Source organism: Solea solea, chromosome 15 (assembly GCF_958295425.1).
Source record: "Solea solea chromosome 15, fSolSol10.1, whole genome shotgun sequence".
In the NCBI taxonomy this organism is placed as follows: domain Eukaryota; kingdom Metazoa; phylum Chordata; class Actinopteri; order Pleuronectiformes; family Soleidae; genus Solea; species Solea solea.
In genome coordinates, this window is record NC_081148.1 from 17,893,929 (window position 1) to 17,912,341 (window position 18,413).

General features: G+C 39.8%; 2 protein-coding genes and 1 long non-coding RNA gene across 6 annotated transcripts; 1 reads left to right on the forward strand and 2 right to left on the reverse strand.

Annotated features, from left to right (window-relative positions):
• Positions 1–566: 566 nt before the first annotated feature.
• Positions 567–7,575, reverse strand: LOC131473846 (uncharacterized). Its single transcript, XR_009242240.1, has 5 exons — positions 7,237–7,575; positions 6,198–6,271; positions 1,565–5,762; positions 1,273–1,482; positions 567–1,183 (listed from the first exon to the last, which is right to left on the reverse strand). It is a non-coding gene; the product is annotated as an uncharacterized LOC131473846 (long non-coding RNA).
• A 1,826-nt stretch (positions 7,576–9,401) lies between these two features.
• Positions 9,402–12,374, forward strand: gsta.1 (glutathione S-transferase, alpha tandem duplicate 1). Its single transcript, XM_058651413.1, has 7 exons — positions 9,402–9,485; positions 9,585–9,709; positions 10,139–10,190; positions 11,479–11,611; positions 11,708–11,843; positions 11,923–12,048; positions 12,141–12,374. Exons 2-7 carry the CDS (start codon positions 9,623–9,625, stop codon positions 12,261–12,263), a joined length of 657 nt encoding a protein of 218 aa, XP_058507396.1. The 5' UTR covers positions 9,402–9,485; positions 9,585–9,622; the 3' UTR covers positions 12,264–12,374.
• Positions 12,375–12,593: 219 nt separating this feature from the next.
• tmem14a (transmembrane protein 14A) lies at positions 12,594–16,380 on the reverse strand. Of its 4 annotated transcripts, none has more exons than XM_058651417.1 (5): positions 16,129–16,380; positions 14,802–14,884; positions 13,841–13,942; positions 13,655–13,742; positions 12,594–13,547 (listed from the first exon to the last, which is right to left on the reverse strand). In XM_058651417.1, the coding sequence occupies exons 2-5, from the start codon at positions 14,878–14,880 to the stop codon at positions 13,505–13,507; spliced, it is 312 nt and encodes a 103-aa protein (XP_058507400.1). In that variant the 5' UTR covers positions 14,881–14,884; positions 16,129–16,380; the 3' UTR covers positions 12,594–13,504. The 4 variants fall into 4 exon arrangements, with proteins under 4 accessions (XP_058507400.1, XP_058507401.1, XP_058507399.1 ...); XM_058651418.1 differs by lacking the exon at positions 16,129–16,380 and adding an exon at positions 16,037–16,080; XM_058651416.1 differs by lacking the exon at positions 16,129–16,380 and adding an exon at positions 15,709–15,900.
• Positions 16,381–18,413: the final 2,033 nt, after the last annotated feature.

Here is an 18,413-nt window from a genome sequence, read left to right on the forward strand (position 1 = left end):
GATTAAATAACTATTTGAATAGCACTTTTCAAAACAACTCTACAAAGTGTGTTCCATAGTATGTTCCATAATAAAACCTTTAAGCATAAAATGGTAAAGACAGAATTAAAAGATAAAATGAAAAGCCAGATGAAATAAAATAGTAAAAATACATCTGTAGTTAAAAGAAGGCATTTTAAAGCAAAGTAGTCTAATGTTCAGTGGCATATTTTTATGCATTAGCCATATCTAGTGTTAGTAGCTAGAAGTAAGGAAGTTGTGAGATGGGGGCAAGTAGCAGCATCACCATCCACTGTAGCATTCCCTGCTTTAGAGTCCAATTTATTATATTCCCTTTAAAACCTTGTACAAATCCATATAGGGTTTGAGTTTTCTTTTTTTTACTTTTTTAAGATCAACCGAACACTTGGAGCAGTGTCAAAAGGACCCTAACCCTAACCCAGTCTACAGTAGCAGATCAGTGCAATTCGTTTTAAAATAATTCCCCATCATTAAGTTCAAAGCACTAACTTGTCAAAATAACACTCATCACAGAATCACTGAAAAAATACAAGTCAACCATAAAGTTAAGAACAAAAGTTTTACTTGATATAAAGAAGGCAATGAACACAAGTTTTCAGTGTCTAACATTACAGTACAGGCTGAAAGTAGCAGTGTCTGTACACCATCACCATCTACAAGTGATGTGATTGACACTACAAACCTGTCCATTCCAATCCTTTGTTTCAAAAGGAAGACACATGCATATCATGACAGGCCGAGTACAAAATCAGATGGATCCTTGTCTGATTTTGGAAACTGCACAGCCATGGTATGCTGTCAGTCAGGATCCACGGCCAGATTTCCTCACACACAGAGAAAAAGGGGAAGGACAAAATGCCTTACCATGTTAAGAGTCGACTCAATTTACCTTGTTCTCTGTTGTGTGAAGAAGACCCAGCACATAAAATCTTGACTGATTTAAAAATTGAGCAATTAAATAAATCAAACATCAATGCTGTTGGGCCATGCAGAGAGCTTACGATCTTTTACAGACTGAAACAGGCTCAAAGTAGCAGTTTCTGGGGACGAGGGGGTTAAAGTCCATTTATAAAAAATAAAAAAATCTCGGTGACCATGTCCTGTTGGGCAGAGTGACGTAGCAGCCATTGAGGCGTGTGTATAGTTTGGCAAGGTCCAACATCTAAAAAAATAAAATAAATAAGAGTCAGCACACTTTAGTATTAAGTAAATATGGATTAAACATATTGAGTACCATCTGAAAGAACGTACCTGAAGACATCCCGTGGAAAAGGTTGGTTCATCTTGGGCGAAGTCCTCGTCGTAGAAGGGTCGGTTCATCTTGGGACGAAGTCCTCGTCGTAGAAGGGTCGGTTGATCTTGGGCTAGGTCATCACCGCAGCCATCCAGGATGGGACTTCTCCAGGTCGTGGTATCCAACATGGAGTCCTCTGATCCGGGAATGTGCTGCAGCCTTCATCTCTTCAAAACAAGGAAGAATTTGATAAGTCACAAGAAAAAAAAAAAAAGAAGTAAACAAATGACAAATCTTCAGGTAGCTCACCTGGTCAAGTGTGACAGGTCCTCACATCCAGTCAGAGGTCACCGATGGATGCCCTCCCTAACCTATATCTGCCTTTCCTGTCCTACACTGACGGTTACATGCAATCTTTGCCAGCCATTTGGGATGATGCTAACCCCAATGTCTTGGTTGGCTGCATGAAAAACTGTAAATCTCCCAGTTGCCCAGACAAACATTCCTTCTGATTTTGTAGCCTCGCCACAAAAGTTCCTCTGCTGAAACCCTCATTTTGCTAAGCATGAAATTAATTCCACTTTCCTGTCCTCAGATCTCATTTTCTCTCCCTGCAGCCTTTCAACAGCCATTGCTGTTGTAACATCTGCAAAAGGCAGCAGTTTCACAATTCAGAGCTTCTCGTGTGTTTAGCAAGACGTGGCACCAGAGTATTGACAAAGCAGACACCTGAAAATGCTTGACCCCAATTTAAACAAATGCTTCACCATCTAAAAGTGATGTGATTGACACCACAAACCTGTCCATTCCAATCCTTTGTTTCAGAGGAAGATACATGCATATCATGACAAGCAGAGTCACAAAATCAGATGGATCCTTGTCTGATTTTGGAAACTGCACAGCCATGGTATGCCACTCAGTCAGGATCCGTGGCCAGATTTCCTCACACACAGAGAAGAAGGGGAAAGACAAAATGCCTTACCATGTTACGAGTCGACTCAATTTACCTTGTTCTCTGTTGTGTGAAGAAGACCCAGCTCATAAAATCTTAACTGATTTAAAAATTGAGCAATTAAATAACTCAAACATCGATGCTGTGGGGTCATGCAGAGAGCTTACGATCTTCTGCATGGTTTCCCAAACATTTAGAGGTCAGGTTACTGACCCCAAGAATGTCAAATTCAATGATTTTCTGTCCTAAACTGATGAACCATTTGGGTAAATTAGCTCAAGCATTTAAAAGGTGTTTGCATTGTTAGTAATCTAATGACACTTCTTACCCAACACATGAAGACGCAGTGAATCAGGATACGGCTACCTTTAGCAGATGCAACAGCAGCAGTGGGTGGTGGAAGGCTGCAGGGAGAAAAAAATTGATATGGAGACAAGTTGGAGGAATCATTTAATGCAGAGCTCAACAAGAGTTAAAGCAAGAGAGAAACTTTAGGGCAAGTCTACAAAAATCAGAGGAGGAACTTCGTCAACACATCTAAGAGATGACAGTTTCTCATGCAACCAACCAAGACATTGGGATTACGTATCTTCCTAATGACTCTATGAGCTGCCTAAAATGTGAAATTTGAAAGAAAGTCATGAGTAATAATGGACTACAGACACTTGTTCGCTGAAATAGCGTATGCTGAGGTGTTAACCCTATGCTCTATCAAAAGTCCCACTTTGGGCAAGCCATAAAGTCTTATCATTTCAACCAGCTGCCAGCTTTGCAAATAAAGAGGCAAAAGACCACTTGTGTTTACGCGTTTACATGATCACTGTTAACCACAAAGCTTCAGAGTCAATCCAAGAGACAAATCAAATAACGAAAAATAAATTAAAAAGCTGCAGCTGCTCACTCCTGCTACAAGAGGGTACTTGCACAACAGTCTTTAACATGAAGCCAAATTCTGACTGATTTCTGTCTGAGTTCAGCCCACAGAATAAAGGTTTTATTTCAAAAAGTTCAAACATTTGGTGCAACTTTCACTTAAATAATCTGAGTTGTCTCTCTGCCAGGTTTGTGTCCTCCTAAAGAAAATAAACGCACTCTAATCCTGCAACCTACAATCTAATTTATGAAAGAAACTATGCAGGATAGCCCTGCATCCCTAAGGCGAGTAACGCATAGTTTTTGCAGGGGAAGATAAAAATCCCCTGCTGGGAGGCCTCCCAACATGACGCGCAAAGACTATGAACACAAAAAGGTTCAACTCCTTTAGAGGGAAATAAACTTGGCAGAGTGAGACAAGTCAGCATTAATATTGAATTCGATTTCAGTTAGCGACTATAAAGGCTGATGGCAGTGCGTAAAGTTTAAGACTTAAATGGATATCAAAAGTGTGCCAACAAATGCCAGATTTAAAGTATATCATAACATTATCCATGGGCTGAATAACACCTACAATCTCATGTGACTACACTTGCATATAAATCAAAAGTTTAGCTTCATAATCAAATCAGTAACCAGCTATCTTATCAAAGCAATCACCAGTTGAGAATAAAGGAAAACCTGGTACAGCTCATCATAATCAATTACTATATTTTTACAGCACTTTGAAAGAACTTTAGACAAACTACAGTAAACTTTGACGCATTTACTACATGATTCATCAGCTTCCACGTTTGTCAACAGTCCAAGTTGCCACTATGATAACTGAGATTCAAGACCACAATTACATTTTTAAATTAAAGCCATTTCAAAATAAGGTACCAGAATTTCCTGGAGAAATCAGACGCCTCAAGACTAATCAACTTTAAAATCATCCATTTAAATTGAGACTAAAAAAGTGACTAAATCCGACACACAGGACAGAAAGAACGAAGACCAGACACACGAGACAGACAGACAGAAAGACACAGTGACACATGCCATGACGGCAGTCTTGGCATGCGTCAGTGTGTAAATAAAGGCCTTTGCACTCAGTAAAGCAAAATAATTTTTTTTATTATTGTAATGCCATTGTGTCAGGCATTGGCAATGTTTAGATGCAAATTAACTTTATAAATTGAGTGGACACAATTTACTCACAAAGATCATGTGGCAAAGGCCTTTAATACTTACCTGAAAGCTAAAAATTATACCTGTTTTTGAAAGAATTTCATTGTCGTCTAGTTGGTGTGCATCTTGCAGCATATATTTTGTTCACCTTTCTGGTGCAGTAAAGTCAATTGGAGTGTTAGTCTTGGTCCAAAGGTCAGATTAACGTCAGTCAGATTAACGTCAGTCAGATTAACGTCAGTCAGATTAACGTCAGTCAGATTAACGTCAGTCAGATTAACGTCAGTCAGATTAACGTCAGTCAGATTAACGTCAGTCAGATTAACGTCAGTCAGATTAACGTCAGCACACACACACACACACACACACACACACACACACACACACACACACACACACACACACACACACACACACACACACACACACACACACACACACACACACACACACACACACACACACACACACACACACACACACACACACACACACACACACACACACACACACACACACACACACACACACACACAGAGAGGAAAAACAGATCAGAAATGATAGAGTGGCATGAACACCAAGATCAAGTACAGTCATGACACAGTGGCCATGAAGAATCAAGATTGAGCTCAGAGCAGGTATAGTAATGGCACGGCAGCCAAGCAAGAAAGAAAAACTGCATTAACCATTTGAAATTTTACCTTAACTAAAACGCAATCTAATTAGGATGGACATGCAGGGATGTCGGTGCTCCTCTTGACTGATGCTAGAAGGAAAGTACAGGTTAGTTCACTTACTGTGCATGGACGCGGAAGGCACCCATGTTTGCCTATGTAAAATGACTATACGCGCAAGGCCAGACGTACAATGACACAAGTAGGCTACGAAGGCGCGGGCACAGTTAGCGATCATGGCCTACTTGCATTAAGGGACGTATGGCCATACAAAGGCAATGGCACAGCTGCCATCCAAAGCCAGGTACTGTAGATCACCAGGATCTATTTTAACGTGCTAGGGCTAACGGTAGATTAATGGCCACGATCGAAAAGAGAAAAAGAAAAAAGGCACAGCAGCCAAGAAGTCTAAGCCTTGTGACGGAGTGTACAAGGCACAACATTAATTTTATTCATACCATCGAGCTTTAACTATACACCAACATCCATTTAAACCTCATTTAAGATCTGGTCCTCCTTCAAACTTTAAACACTCCATCAGTCACCTCATACTTTCAAATCACTCGCTCAGCAGTTCCACAAAAATATAACCAACGAGGACTAGATTTCAGACCACCCAATAAAGTGGACAGGAACATACAAAACCAACCTGTGGCAAATGCTCCATGTACAACCCTCAGCTATTTGACAGATGGAAAGCAGGAGAATAGAAAGAACGTGGCCATGTTGGACAATGCAGAGAGATGTCGGCACAGCGGCCAAGAAAGAGTGGGGACACGGCGGCCACCCAGAATTAAATAATGACACCTACTCTTTGACAATCTTCATGAAGATCAATCTGCGGGAAAAAAAACAAACAAACAAATGTTTGAGTCCAGTCTCCAGCCTTGACAATGGCCAAGTTCATACCATTACAGGTGTAAAATAACTAAGTAACGTGTTCTAGAATGTGTTTGTATGAGGTACAGAAATGGTGATATAAAGACTCACTTTCAGTGAAAAACAAATTCTATTCTAACAGTGAAACAAAGAAATGAACATAATCACAAGTAATGTAGAATAAAGTTGATTAAGATTTAAGGAATGCCTTTTAAGTTCAAGTATAGAAATGTCAGTACCTCATACAGCCACACTCTTATATTTATAAACTTATATTATACAGTACATGTGTGATTAAATTAATATGATATATTGCCATCAGTTAAATACATTATGAAAATTAGCCAGAACATTTTCAATGATGTAGTAAATTATCTCTAAAGGTGTCACTCACCTTTTTTTGACAGCCTCAGGCTTTTGTATATGGCGGGTCCGACCAGGTCTCCGTGAGCAGGAAGCAGGTTGTTCCTTTAAAGAAAAAGTTTGTATTTTAATGACTACATTAAAAGTTTAGAATTATAAAAGACATGAATCTGTTTTAAAACATTTAACATAAAAACAAATAAGTCTTTCCAGTGAAAAACTCAATAGTAATGACCATGAGTGGAACAGTGAGTTAACATAGCACAGCAGCCATTTTCACTTGTTTTTAGTCTTGTTTTGTTAAATGTGAATATTTCCTAATTTCTTTGCTCTTTTTAAGCAATCATTGAAACCAAATAATTTAAGAATATAACTGAATTTAGAAACAGTGAACATGTAACGTTTAAAATAAATCACAGGTTAATGAAAATAGAAATTAGTTGCAGCCCCATTTAAACCAATGATTCAACTGCTGTAACCAGACAAAACGGCTGCCAATTCAGATTAAGCCAAAATTGAGCTATATAATTATTATTATGTTATATTACATAAATTAAGCTTAAAATGAAGCACAGCTCAAGCAAAAGGATTATGAGCTTTTAAGTTTTCCTGTGTCAAAAATTTCATGGAGCACAAGTTAATAATAAATTCAACATTGTCCCCAATAAAAAGACCGCAGTTTTCATTTGATTAATGCAATTTCAACTGTAGACACATCCTGTAGCTGTATGTGAATAGTTGGTTGTGCCGGATGCTGCGCGTCCTGTTTCCGGTCGATGGGGCCCGGCCGAGAAATCCTCCAAAATTGAGCTATATAATAATAATAATAATAATAATAATAATAATAATAATAATAATAATAATTATTATTATTATTATTATTATTATTATTATTATATAAATGAAGCTTAAAATGAAGCACAGCTCAAGAAAAAGCTGAAGTTGAGCAAATAACTAAGGCAGAATTAAAAATGAAGGCAGAATTAAGCGGACAATGAGCAGGGCTAAATTTGAGAATATAAATCAGCCAACAGAGTCACCATTAAGATAACTTGACAAAAGTTACTCACCATTCTGGACGGTCCACCAATCTGGACCAGGTCGAACAGGCCATCCTGGAGCGCCTTGCTGCGTTTTTATACAGGAGCTGATGCACGCGGCAACCTTTTCGGCGTCTGACGTCACGCCGCGGTAGTTTACTTTTTTTTCCTCTTCTTTTTTTAAAGTTCCCTCGTTCTTTTTTGAGGTTTTATGCCGGTTGGTGCATTACCGCCACAAATTCCCTCCTCCCGGAACAGTTTCAGTAGTAAAGCGGCGACACTTTTTTCGCGTCTTTTTTTTTTCGTTCCACGGCTCGTGCAGCTTCTCTTCAAAGTAACATCACGGAAGTGGTCGCTGGAGGGAGATTATATAAGAAGAGGAGGAGGAAGCAATCAGCGGTCATCAGCTGATTGAAAATCACCTGTGTGAAGACGAGCAGGTGTGTGGCGTCTTCTTTTCTGAGGTTCGATTTGGTGCATTACCGCCACCATCTGGTATGGAGTGTGGATCGAAATGATGCTCTAACTGAACTATTATTTAAAAGTATAAGTAATAAAATAAATAATAATTATATATATACATACAGATATACATACTATAAAACACAAACAAACAACAACCTATATATGCATACATATACTATATACTATATCCTCCCAATCAACTTTGTGGTTTTAAGAAACTGAAGTAATATCTTGTAACACTCACTCCAGCTCTTCCACAATACATCTACCAACTCCAATTCCTCATCAATGTCTCTCAACCTTTTTATCATTACTTCTCTCTCCCTTTATTTCTGACATTGTGTTATAACATGATGAATGGATTCCTCCTGCCCACAATGATCACATCTGTCTGTATTGTGTTTATTGATGAGAAATAATGTCTTGTTCAATCCTGTGTGGCCAAATCTGATCCTCTTTCCTGCTTCTTTCCGTGTGTCTAGCCGCTCCCACTTTTCCATACTGTAAAACTCCTCCCATTGTTTTGCCATCTCTCCTTTAGTTTTTGTTTAATGATGCTGTTCATTTCTGTTTTGCTTAATGTTATTGCTAAATCTATATTATTATGTCTTGTTGCTGCTTTTGCCACCTTGTCTGCTATTTCATTCCCTTTAACCCCAATGTGTGCTGGTATCCATAAACATATCACTGTGAGCCCCATCATCTGAATTCTATATAATGTTTGTTGTATTTCTATTAAGAGGTCTTGTCTCTCTGTTGAAGCAAGGGCGGCACTGGTTTGTGCACATGAAGGACTGCAGAGCGTCATTCCTCTTCAAGAAGTGAGTGGTCAGTTAATTTATTTTTATTTAAACTTGTAATTGATAATGTGGTTTATATATTGTTTGAATTAGAGTGGAATTTCTGTAATGCATTAACTGGCAATACGTGTGTGGGTGTGTGTGGTGGCTTTGCATATGAGGTGTCAGATTGGCATTATTCAGCTGCAATGTTGTGTCAAAGGTGCTGTGGTTTTTGTTGTGAGGGTACCCGAATTTCCTTATGGCCTGGAAATGTTCAATTATCAGTAATCTTAATATGTCATTATTTGTTGAAAAGGAAGGCAGACTGCCACGTGCAGCGCCTCATTTGGATGTGTCTGAAGCTTGGAGCTTGACTTCCCTACGTTTCTCCTACAAATGGGCCTTGAGCTTGTTTGGAGGTTCTAGCAGGGGAGCGCAGCTACTGGTATACCGATGAATGGTCGTCCGCCGGGGGGACCTCGTCCTCTTCCACCGAGCGCGGAGCTTCGGGAGGGACACACACGGATCGTTGAGGGAGGAAGGGGACACCCGCCTAGCCAGCCAGATCAGCCGAATCAACCCTAGCGATCAATGGGGTGACAGATGTCGCAGCCAGATCGCCCTCACATCCAACTCTGAAAGAAACGCCACAGTTATATTTATACCAGGACGCTGAACAAGCACTCGCTATCACGGTGTCGCCTTCCTAGACATGGTGATTTTAAACATCACTAACTCACTTCGGAAATAGACTCACTGCTAACTACTTATACATTTAGTTTCTCACATTAATCCCTAAACATAATTGCGGATTGTGTTTATTTCTATATAGGAACAAAAAAAACATACATAGTTTATTTCCCATGGTGCTTAGCGGCAATATGTTAATAAGGCATGTTGCTATTGGCCGGCGCTCACCATTGGCCGGATCTCACCAATCACAGCCTCTTGGCATTTTTTTCTCTCTGAAAGTATGACAATTATATAAGGGCCTTTTCAGCGAGTTATTCACTCCGCTACGTCTGAGCACAGGTACGTAAGTCTGCACCATTTGTCACCACAACAGCATTTTTATTTCATTCAGTGTCGTATTCATGTTTTCCCTAAACTCTGTGCGTCTTATTTTTGCAGGTTTACGTTCCCCCACACACACAACACTGACTGTGACCATGGGTGAAAAAGTTGTTCTTACCTACTTCAATGGCAGAGGGAGAATGGAGGCGATTCGCTGGCTTTTGGCAGTCGCAGGAGTTGAGGTATTGTGCATAAAAGTTGTGGTCAGGTTAGGGTTGGGGGCATTTGTCCCTTAACCATCACATCGAAATGGCACTCATAGACATAATGCATTCTCTAGTGACTAGAGAATGCATTATGTCTATGAGTGCCAGTCTTGTACCTTGAAGGGATACTTCTACCAAAAAATTACTTTGGTAGAAGTTGAAGTCACTTTTTATAATATTACTTCAGTAAAAGTCTTAGTAAAAGTATATGACGTTTACTGTACTGTAATATACTGTAGTGTAAAGCAGCTCAAGCCACCGGACAAGTAATCACAGCTTTCCCCTTTTCATTTGAACTATTTTGCATTGATTTTGATTAAACATAATGAAATAAGCGCTGATGTTCTGGGAAAATAAAATAATTGAAATGTGACCCACGTCTGTTTTGCAATTTCACACACACAGTTCGAGGAGGTGCTCCTGACCACCAGGGAGCAGTATGAGAAACTCCTCGCAGGTCAGTTGCTTTCAACAACCCGTTTAATGATTAAAAACTAATCTCTGGGATTAAACTATTTTCTGTGCTGTAACCGAGTGAGTCTTTACCACCTGGAAACATTCAGTCATTTCCAGTTTCTTGTCTTGTGATGGTTTCAAGGCATTCGGGGAGTCATAATGCAAAAAACAAAACAATTCTATAATTGTTTAGTCCTCACTCCTACTCAACACGTGATGCTGTGACATCGACTTCTCTTGCCAAATAATTCTGGTCTTTTGGCTAAACAACCCTTATGGCAGCTCAGCTCACACTGTGGAGTCCAAAGTTCACAGAGAGTTGAGCTGAAGTCAAAGTACCCAAGTGTTTTAGAACTCATTAACTGTGTCTAATTTAACACAGCAGCTGCTTTTATTTGTATGTGAGACTGTGCTCCTGTCTAACCCTGACCCTCATCCTCATCAACTTGTTCTTAACTATGAAACATAGGTTTTAAACAAGTTGTAGTTTTTTGAATGCTCGTGTTAAAGGAGACTTTACTGGACAGAATTCAGCACTGCATCAAAAACATGGCTGCGAGAACACTGTGTCATCTGTGAAAAAAGTGTGTGCCGCATGTTTTAGCATCTGATAGCCTTTGTTCTTCACACACAGTGCTGTTTTCCACATTCATTTTTCGATATTGTGGGGCAAAGGAAGGAGACACAGAGTATAGCAGTTACTTCATGGTTATGCTAGAAAGTACATAGTGTAAAGACCAAGGAAGCATTTTTCTCACAAACCATTCCTTAAAACACAAAGGAGTGAGAGAGAAAGGAGCAGTGAAGCTGGAAGGTTTAGTAAAAAAAGCTTTCTTGATAAGTTGAAGTAGGCGGCAAAGGGATTTCTTTATTTTGTGCATAAATGGAGTCAAGTGACTCATCAGGTGCTTTGACTGAGGCTAAGAATTTGTCGAGTCAGCTCATGCAAAGAAAGGCTGGCTGGCTCTGTTGAAAGAGGCTTTTCAGTACAGCCGTTTGTGCATTTACAAACAAGAACAGAGACAGAGGTACTATTATAATCTGCATACTTCAAATAGTAAGACCTGAAAGGGAGAAGTGACAGACACATACATTCCAAGAAAGGATTAATGTATAGATTTGTTCAGTGGGAAGTCTGGATCTCGATTTGTGTGAGAAGTAAGCTGAGGGGGCAGCCACTCCTTACCCTCTTTTGTCCGTTCTGTTGTGTGAAACTGGTCTGTGCAGAAGGGCGTATTTGTATTTCAACCTTGCCCTGCCTTGCATGACTTGCTGTATTGCCTTTGCAGATGGAGACCTCATGTTTCAGCAGGTTCCACTGGTGGAGATTGACAACATGAAGCTGGTCCAGACCAAGGCGATCATGAATTACATCGCAGAGAAGTACAATCTCAATGGGAAAGATCTCAAAAACCGTGCCATGTACGACCCAGTCATTAAACAGTGCAACGATTGTATCATATTATTATTATTGTTAATTTCTTTCTGATGTATATGTGTGTGGATGCTTTGCCTCAGGATTAACATGTACACAGAAGGATTGATGGATCTCATGGAGATGATTATGACGTTGCCCTTTGTTCCCGATCCAAAAGCGAAAGTGGACAATATTCAAACAAAAGCAAAAGAGCGCTTTCTCCCCGTGTTTGAAAAGGTACCACTATACACCCAAGTTTAGCCCATTCCTATGTGATTGTTTGTTATAAATGAGATGTCTTTGACAAACTCCCCAGGCTCTGTGTGGGCCCATTTACCTAGTGGGAGGAGAACTAAGCCGTGCAGATGTGCACCTACTTGAATGCAGCCTGATGCTGGAGGAGAAGCTTCCAGGCATCCTCAGCGAGTTTCCCAACATCAAGGTAAATGTGACAGTGTTGTTGACATATGACTGTAAAAAAAAGAAATAAAAGAAAATACACCCTAACACATTCTGAATGCTGCTGTGGTATAGTCTTTTCAGGGCAGGATGACACAGAATCCTGCCATCAAAAAGTTTCTGGAGCCAGGCAGCAAGAGGAAGCCACAGCCAGACGACGTCTATGTGAAAACAGTGAGGGAGGTGCTACGGTTTTAACTTGCACTGTAATTAACGAGCTCTGTAAAAGATCTCCTCACATGTTCAAGACCACTGTCAACATGTATGTCAACATATAACATGTAGACTGAATAAAATAAAACATTTTCATTCTGTGTCAAACCGACAATGATCATTTCTCTGACTCACCTGGTACAAAAAAAAGAAGAATCATTAAGAGAATCACACCTTTTTTAATTTGGTTTTTACTTATTACAAAAACATTTTCCCTCAGCAATATTTTGATATTTTTAAAGCCTGCAGTGAAAAACAGATGTAGTGTGTAAAGTAAACCTCACTGGTGCAATGCAAATCTAAAAAACAAACAAAACAAACAAATAAATGCAAATCACGAGCTCATTAACAAAAACATTTGACTTATACATGATTAAAAAAATACTGCAATTAGAGTTCATCTATATCTGTTTAACACCACCTGGAAGAACCTTGTACAGTATATACAAGGTTCTTCTTCTATGGGGTTTACCAGCAGCTCGCATCAACGACACTGCAATACTGCCATCTCGAAAACTCCTACACTCTACTGGTCACACATTAAAATACAGAACTAGTTTTAATGTTTTGGCAGACTGGTGTATTTTAGACTTTTAGCCATTAACAAAAATAAAAAAGACACTTGTTCAAATGCTTGTTAATGAAAGTATCTTATCAGCCGATAAGTGGAAGTGGCAGAAGCCCACAGTCCTGGGGAGTATTTTTAAATTACATACATGAGGGTTCAGAATTACAGTACTGTGCAAAAGTCCACCATTAAAGCTCTGTTGTTGTAGTAATGTTATCATGACTGTACAGTAAAACTCTTTCTCAAACCCTTTATTGGAACACATCCAGAAAAAAAACAGGAAACATGTTTGCAGTGTTTAAGCAATATTCAGAAAACGACCCTGGCTTTTTTAAACCTGGAGTGAAACCATAATTAACGTTGTGGGTTATATGCCCTATTTCAAAGGTCTATTCAACACATGTTGTGTGAGTTAAACATTGACAAGTTGCTCATAAATAAGACCAGCTTTCAGTCACATCTAAATTCCAACCATGACAGAATTTGACAAGACATAAAAACAACAAAGCTGGTGGAGACTTTGGCACAGCACTGTGACTACACACTGACTCTAAACATACAACAGACTTTGATTTAGTGTGTTAAATTGGAATGATTTGACTTCCTTTAGAGCTGACTGAGCTTGTCCTCTCTCAGTTCCTCAATGTCGTTTCTGCGGTCACACCATGATCAGGAGCAAAAGTCGAAACACCATCAACAAACTGTGAGAAAGAGACACAGAGTGACGCGTTAATTACCGACTTCACGAGAGCATTGGTCCACGAGTTGCTCAATAACCTCCTTCATGTTGAGCAACTGTGACCCTTACCTCAGCCCTGACATTATGCCGGCAGGGAGGATTTTTCCAGATTTCTTGTATCTTGTTCCCATCACTAAAGCGAGGACTCCAGCAGAAACTGAAAGACAAGACCATTAGGTGATACTGGCAGGACATTTGTTACCAGTTTTGTGGTAATAAAAACAAAGATCAACACATCAGAAGGATCACACTTACGCAATGACACCTTAATGTCCTTTGGGTCATTCGAGGTGTTAAAGGCCCCATATGCTGATAATGAACCAAAGACCAAACCAGCCACCAGGGACATCACGCTGCCTGCAGTCAAACATGAGACACAATGATTTTGGTTGAGGATTTTTTCACAGAAATGACAAGAAACTCTTCAGATCATCAAGTCAGCAGGAGGTGCTCCTTCAATTTTCAGTCATAGCTTTACATTGCTGTGTCTCATGGTGACCAGCAAGGCCAATTCATGCCCTTTTTAACAAAATATTCGATATATGAAGTCATGGACTAAAAGAAAATATAGACTGCATACAAAGAAATGGACACAGCCTTTTCTCCTCAAGCCAACCAGGTAATAACAATACACGAAAAAAACACAAGGGGGCGACTCAGCTGGCTGGAGTCTGTGGCAAAATGATCCTACTTTATTTATTTATTACGTCAGCATATCTTTTTTTTTATTATTGAAAAATTGGTGATTATGTGATTTTATACTGTACTTTGTATGTCTTCAGTAGATTTGTATGTACATTTTATTATTTTTACATGAGTGAATTTGTTGATTCCATGCCCTAAGCTGGATGTACTGCTGCCTGTCTTGGCCAGGACACTCTTGCAAAAAAGATTATTAACTCTCAATGAGTTTTATTCCTGGTTAAATCAAATGAAAATAAAACAAGATGTTGATTGGGTGGAGTTTCCATGTTCTTTGTGTGTGTGCGTGGGTTTCTCCAGGTTCTCCGTTTCCTCCCAAAGTCCAAAAACATGCAGATTTGGGAATTAGGCAAATTAGAAACTCTAAATTGACTGTAGGTGTGAGTGTGAGAGTGGACGGTTGTTTGTCTCTTCGTGGCCCTGTGATGGACTGGCGACGTGTCCAGGATATAACCCACTTTTTGTCCCTATGTCACTCAACTGCTAAAAAAAATATTAAGTGTGAGCCTTTGACCTTTCCTCTTGTATCCCATGAAGCCTCCAAAGGCGATAACTGCCGCATAGCTGAATCCAATCCAGTCCACTGCCATCATAGAACTGTACGCAGAAACACAGAAGAGAGTGTCAGGTATCCAACTTTTAAACATTAAACATTGAGATAATTATGTGGAAATTGTTATCGGTCAGAATCGGTGGATTGGATATTGGACAAATGAAAATGCTAAAATCCAATAAAATCCAAAAATACTATATATCACATGTTTTACTATGTAAAACTGTTCAGAAAAATTTAGCAGAAGCATTTTAGGTGAGTCATGTTTGGGCTGTTTATTTCTTCTTTTTGAGAGAACAATATTTGTTACACATTTGTGAGAATTGTGTCTTTAAAATGTGTTGTTAACAGCTTCATACGTTCATAAATGGTGTAAAATTACTTTATCACACTACTATCAGCATCTGTAGATACTCCTGTTTGTGATATCGGTATTGGACATAAAAAAGTGGTATCGTCCCATCATAAAACAAGACAAGTAGATAATATTATATAAGTAAATAACATTCTATATACCACTATAATTTTGAATATAAGAATCACAATTTAGTGCATCTAGTTGCAATTTTCTCCTGTTGTGGGTCACTAACAACGAGTGTAATTCTTCATTTATCTACTTGCAGGAAGCTTGAACGGCCGCTGGATGTCGCTGTAATAATGAGGGGAAAAACTAAGGAAGACTACAGACAAATACGTATCCTCGTAAATACGCATGTATTTGATAAAATAGAGACATTACCTCTATGTTACGGCATGTAACCCACGTATTGTGAATGCTGCTGTGGTTATATATATGTGTAATTAGTCTCGGTGTATGTATGTTGTTACCTTGAGTCCAAAATATAAGAGTAGAACTCGCGAGCGTTACCTTCAATCTGTCACTGAACTTCCTGGTTACTGCCCTCAGAACCCGAACGCGCATGTGCAACTTAACCGCGCTGCGTTCACTGACCGACGATAACGTGGGAAAGTGGAGTTAACCCCCGTAACGGATAATGTCAATTAGCAACACGATCACTTGCAAATAAGCGTTTTAAGTAAATATCTGTGTCATATTGGTTGTTTTTGCAATATACCGTAAGTAAAATCTCACTGAAAAAACTAGCTGTTGTTGAGGGCACGAGGAAAAAACAGATTTTATCCACATTAAATATACACCTGCTTGTACATTAAGGATTTATTCGCTGTTTACTTGCCGTGAGATATCAATTTTGTAATGATGAGAATTAGCTATATAAACCCTGTAGCAAGACCATTTTTACCCATGTACATGATTACATGTACTCACATGTATGTAAAAGTGAAGTTAGTCTCGCCTTCCAAACCGCCCACTCCCCCCACACCAGACTCCAGTCAATTAGCGTTTTAAGATCACAGGGACAGAGGAGCTGCTGTGTTTCTGTTGCCTTAGTTGATAAGTATATGTGGTCTAAGTAAATCCGAGTCCCAAAAATAACACATTTGAATTTAATGAAGGGGGAGCCGGTGAAACAACTCCCGTGAGCTGTGATGTAAAATCGTATGGGGAGTGGGCAGTTTGCAAAGCGAGACTAACTTAATTTTTTACATGGGTAATAAAACGGTCTTAACAGTTAGCTACAGGGCAGTTCCCTGATGATGTATTAAAGGACAGATCATCTAAAATGGCACGTGATGGTCTGTCCTTTAATACGTCATCAAAGCGTCAAAGGACTGCTTGAGAATCTTCAGCTACAGAAACCTGCACCAGTCTCAGTTTTTGATTCCATTTACCATTCTTCCCACTGAATAGTGACTGTCAGCTGCATTTACCAACGTTTTGACTGAACACTTACACGCAGCATGGACTCAAGCAACCAAGACCTCCTTGAAGAAAACACCAACCTGAGGAGGCAACTTCATCAGCAGGAGGAAAAAATCCAACTCCTCCAGAACCGTCTCCAGACAGAGTTATTAATGAAGAATACTGACTGCTGTGCACAGAGGACAGCACATCGTGTCAGGTATCTGATGCATGAAGAAACCCTCCGATGTCAGCAGAGTATGGAAGCCTGCATCCTGTCTCTGGAGGAGCACCGTCAGATGCAGAATGAGCAACTCAACCAGTTAAAGCTGAGGGCCAACACTAAGCTCAAAAAGGCCTCAGACAAAGTGATGGGCCTGGAGAGGATGTTGCTGCAAAGGGACATGAAAATTGTCCACCTGGAGAGGGTCTTGATGGCTGAGACACAGTTGTATGAAGAGATGATCGGCGACTTGCAGCAAAGAGAGGGAAGGTGGAGGAGGAAGTACGCCGCCTTGGACTTCAACATCAGGGAGAAAAAGAGGAGACAACGAGAGAGGGAAGAGGCCTTTGCCTTGTTGAACCAAGTGGTCCCCTCATTAGAAGGGGATGAGAGCTGTGTGAAGAAAAGGAGGCGTTCGGACCGGAACATGGAGGGTGACCAGGTTGTTGGATTGAGTGAGGTTTCCCTCCAGTCACCACCACATGTTCCCTTTTACATTTAACAGTTGCACAGGTGTGACTGCTCCTCACCCAACCCACTTTCCACCCTGACCTTCATCCACCCCTCCTTTGACCCCTGACCCTCTTCATCCCTCCAACGTCCATCCTCTCTTCTACCTCAGTCCCAGCTGCTGTAACTCCCCCAAGCTTTCGAACTAAGTGAACAAAAATACAGCAGCAACAAATGGGACAACGTGTTGATTGTGATTGAGTTGTTGGAGAAAACGCATTAGCTTACTTTACTGAAAAATACAGTTATAGGTTTGCCACACTTTTTATTGTTGTGAGCCTTGACAATCAAATCCTGGTACTTGGCTTTCTTCATTTGGTCACCTACGAGGGCTGCCCAAGAGTTTGCCCATTAACTATTGTCATAAGTTGTACACATGCATCATCCAGATCCAGCAATAAAGATATGATCAGTGAGTTGTTGCTGATGATGATTTGTCAAGTTGAAAGCCAAGTTTTTAATACATTTTTAATAAGAGAAAAATCAATCATCGTTCAGGTTTTGGTGAATTTAGGTGGTATGTGGCACTGATAGACAAGTCAGTACCTCATCTATTCATTTAATTCAGCTGAGGTTTGTAAACCTCTCACTCTCCCACAACAAAGTCCATGGAGAATATCAGCATTTTTATCAGGTGGGGGCACAGGAGCAGCCAGTGCAATGCTGCCTCATTTGACTTGAATGCCCTCCTTACAAAGACTTTTACAGTAAAAATCCTAAAAACCAAGCTTGACTGCGGTCTTAATTTTTTAAGTTTGTTTCACGCAGGTAAATCTGAGTAAGTGGATTACAAACCAGACCAACTGCAGCGTTCAGTTGGAAAAAGGTTGTCAAATAGTAAAACAAATGTTTATTTTCAAAACCTTTGTAAAACATGTTATGCAGTGCTAGAAAGGAAAAACCCACAAACCCATGTGTGGTCAGAATGGGTTCAAACTATAATTGTGGTGATGACAGCTCAGGCTTAGACCTGCACGACTTATTTTTGATTTACCTTATACCTGTGACTAAGTATGACAGGTGTAAATAATTAAATGTTGCAGACAGTACAGGACAAAAGTAACAACTTGACACTTCC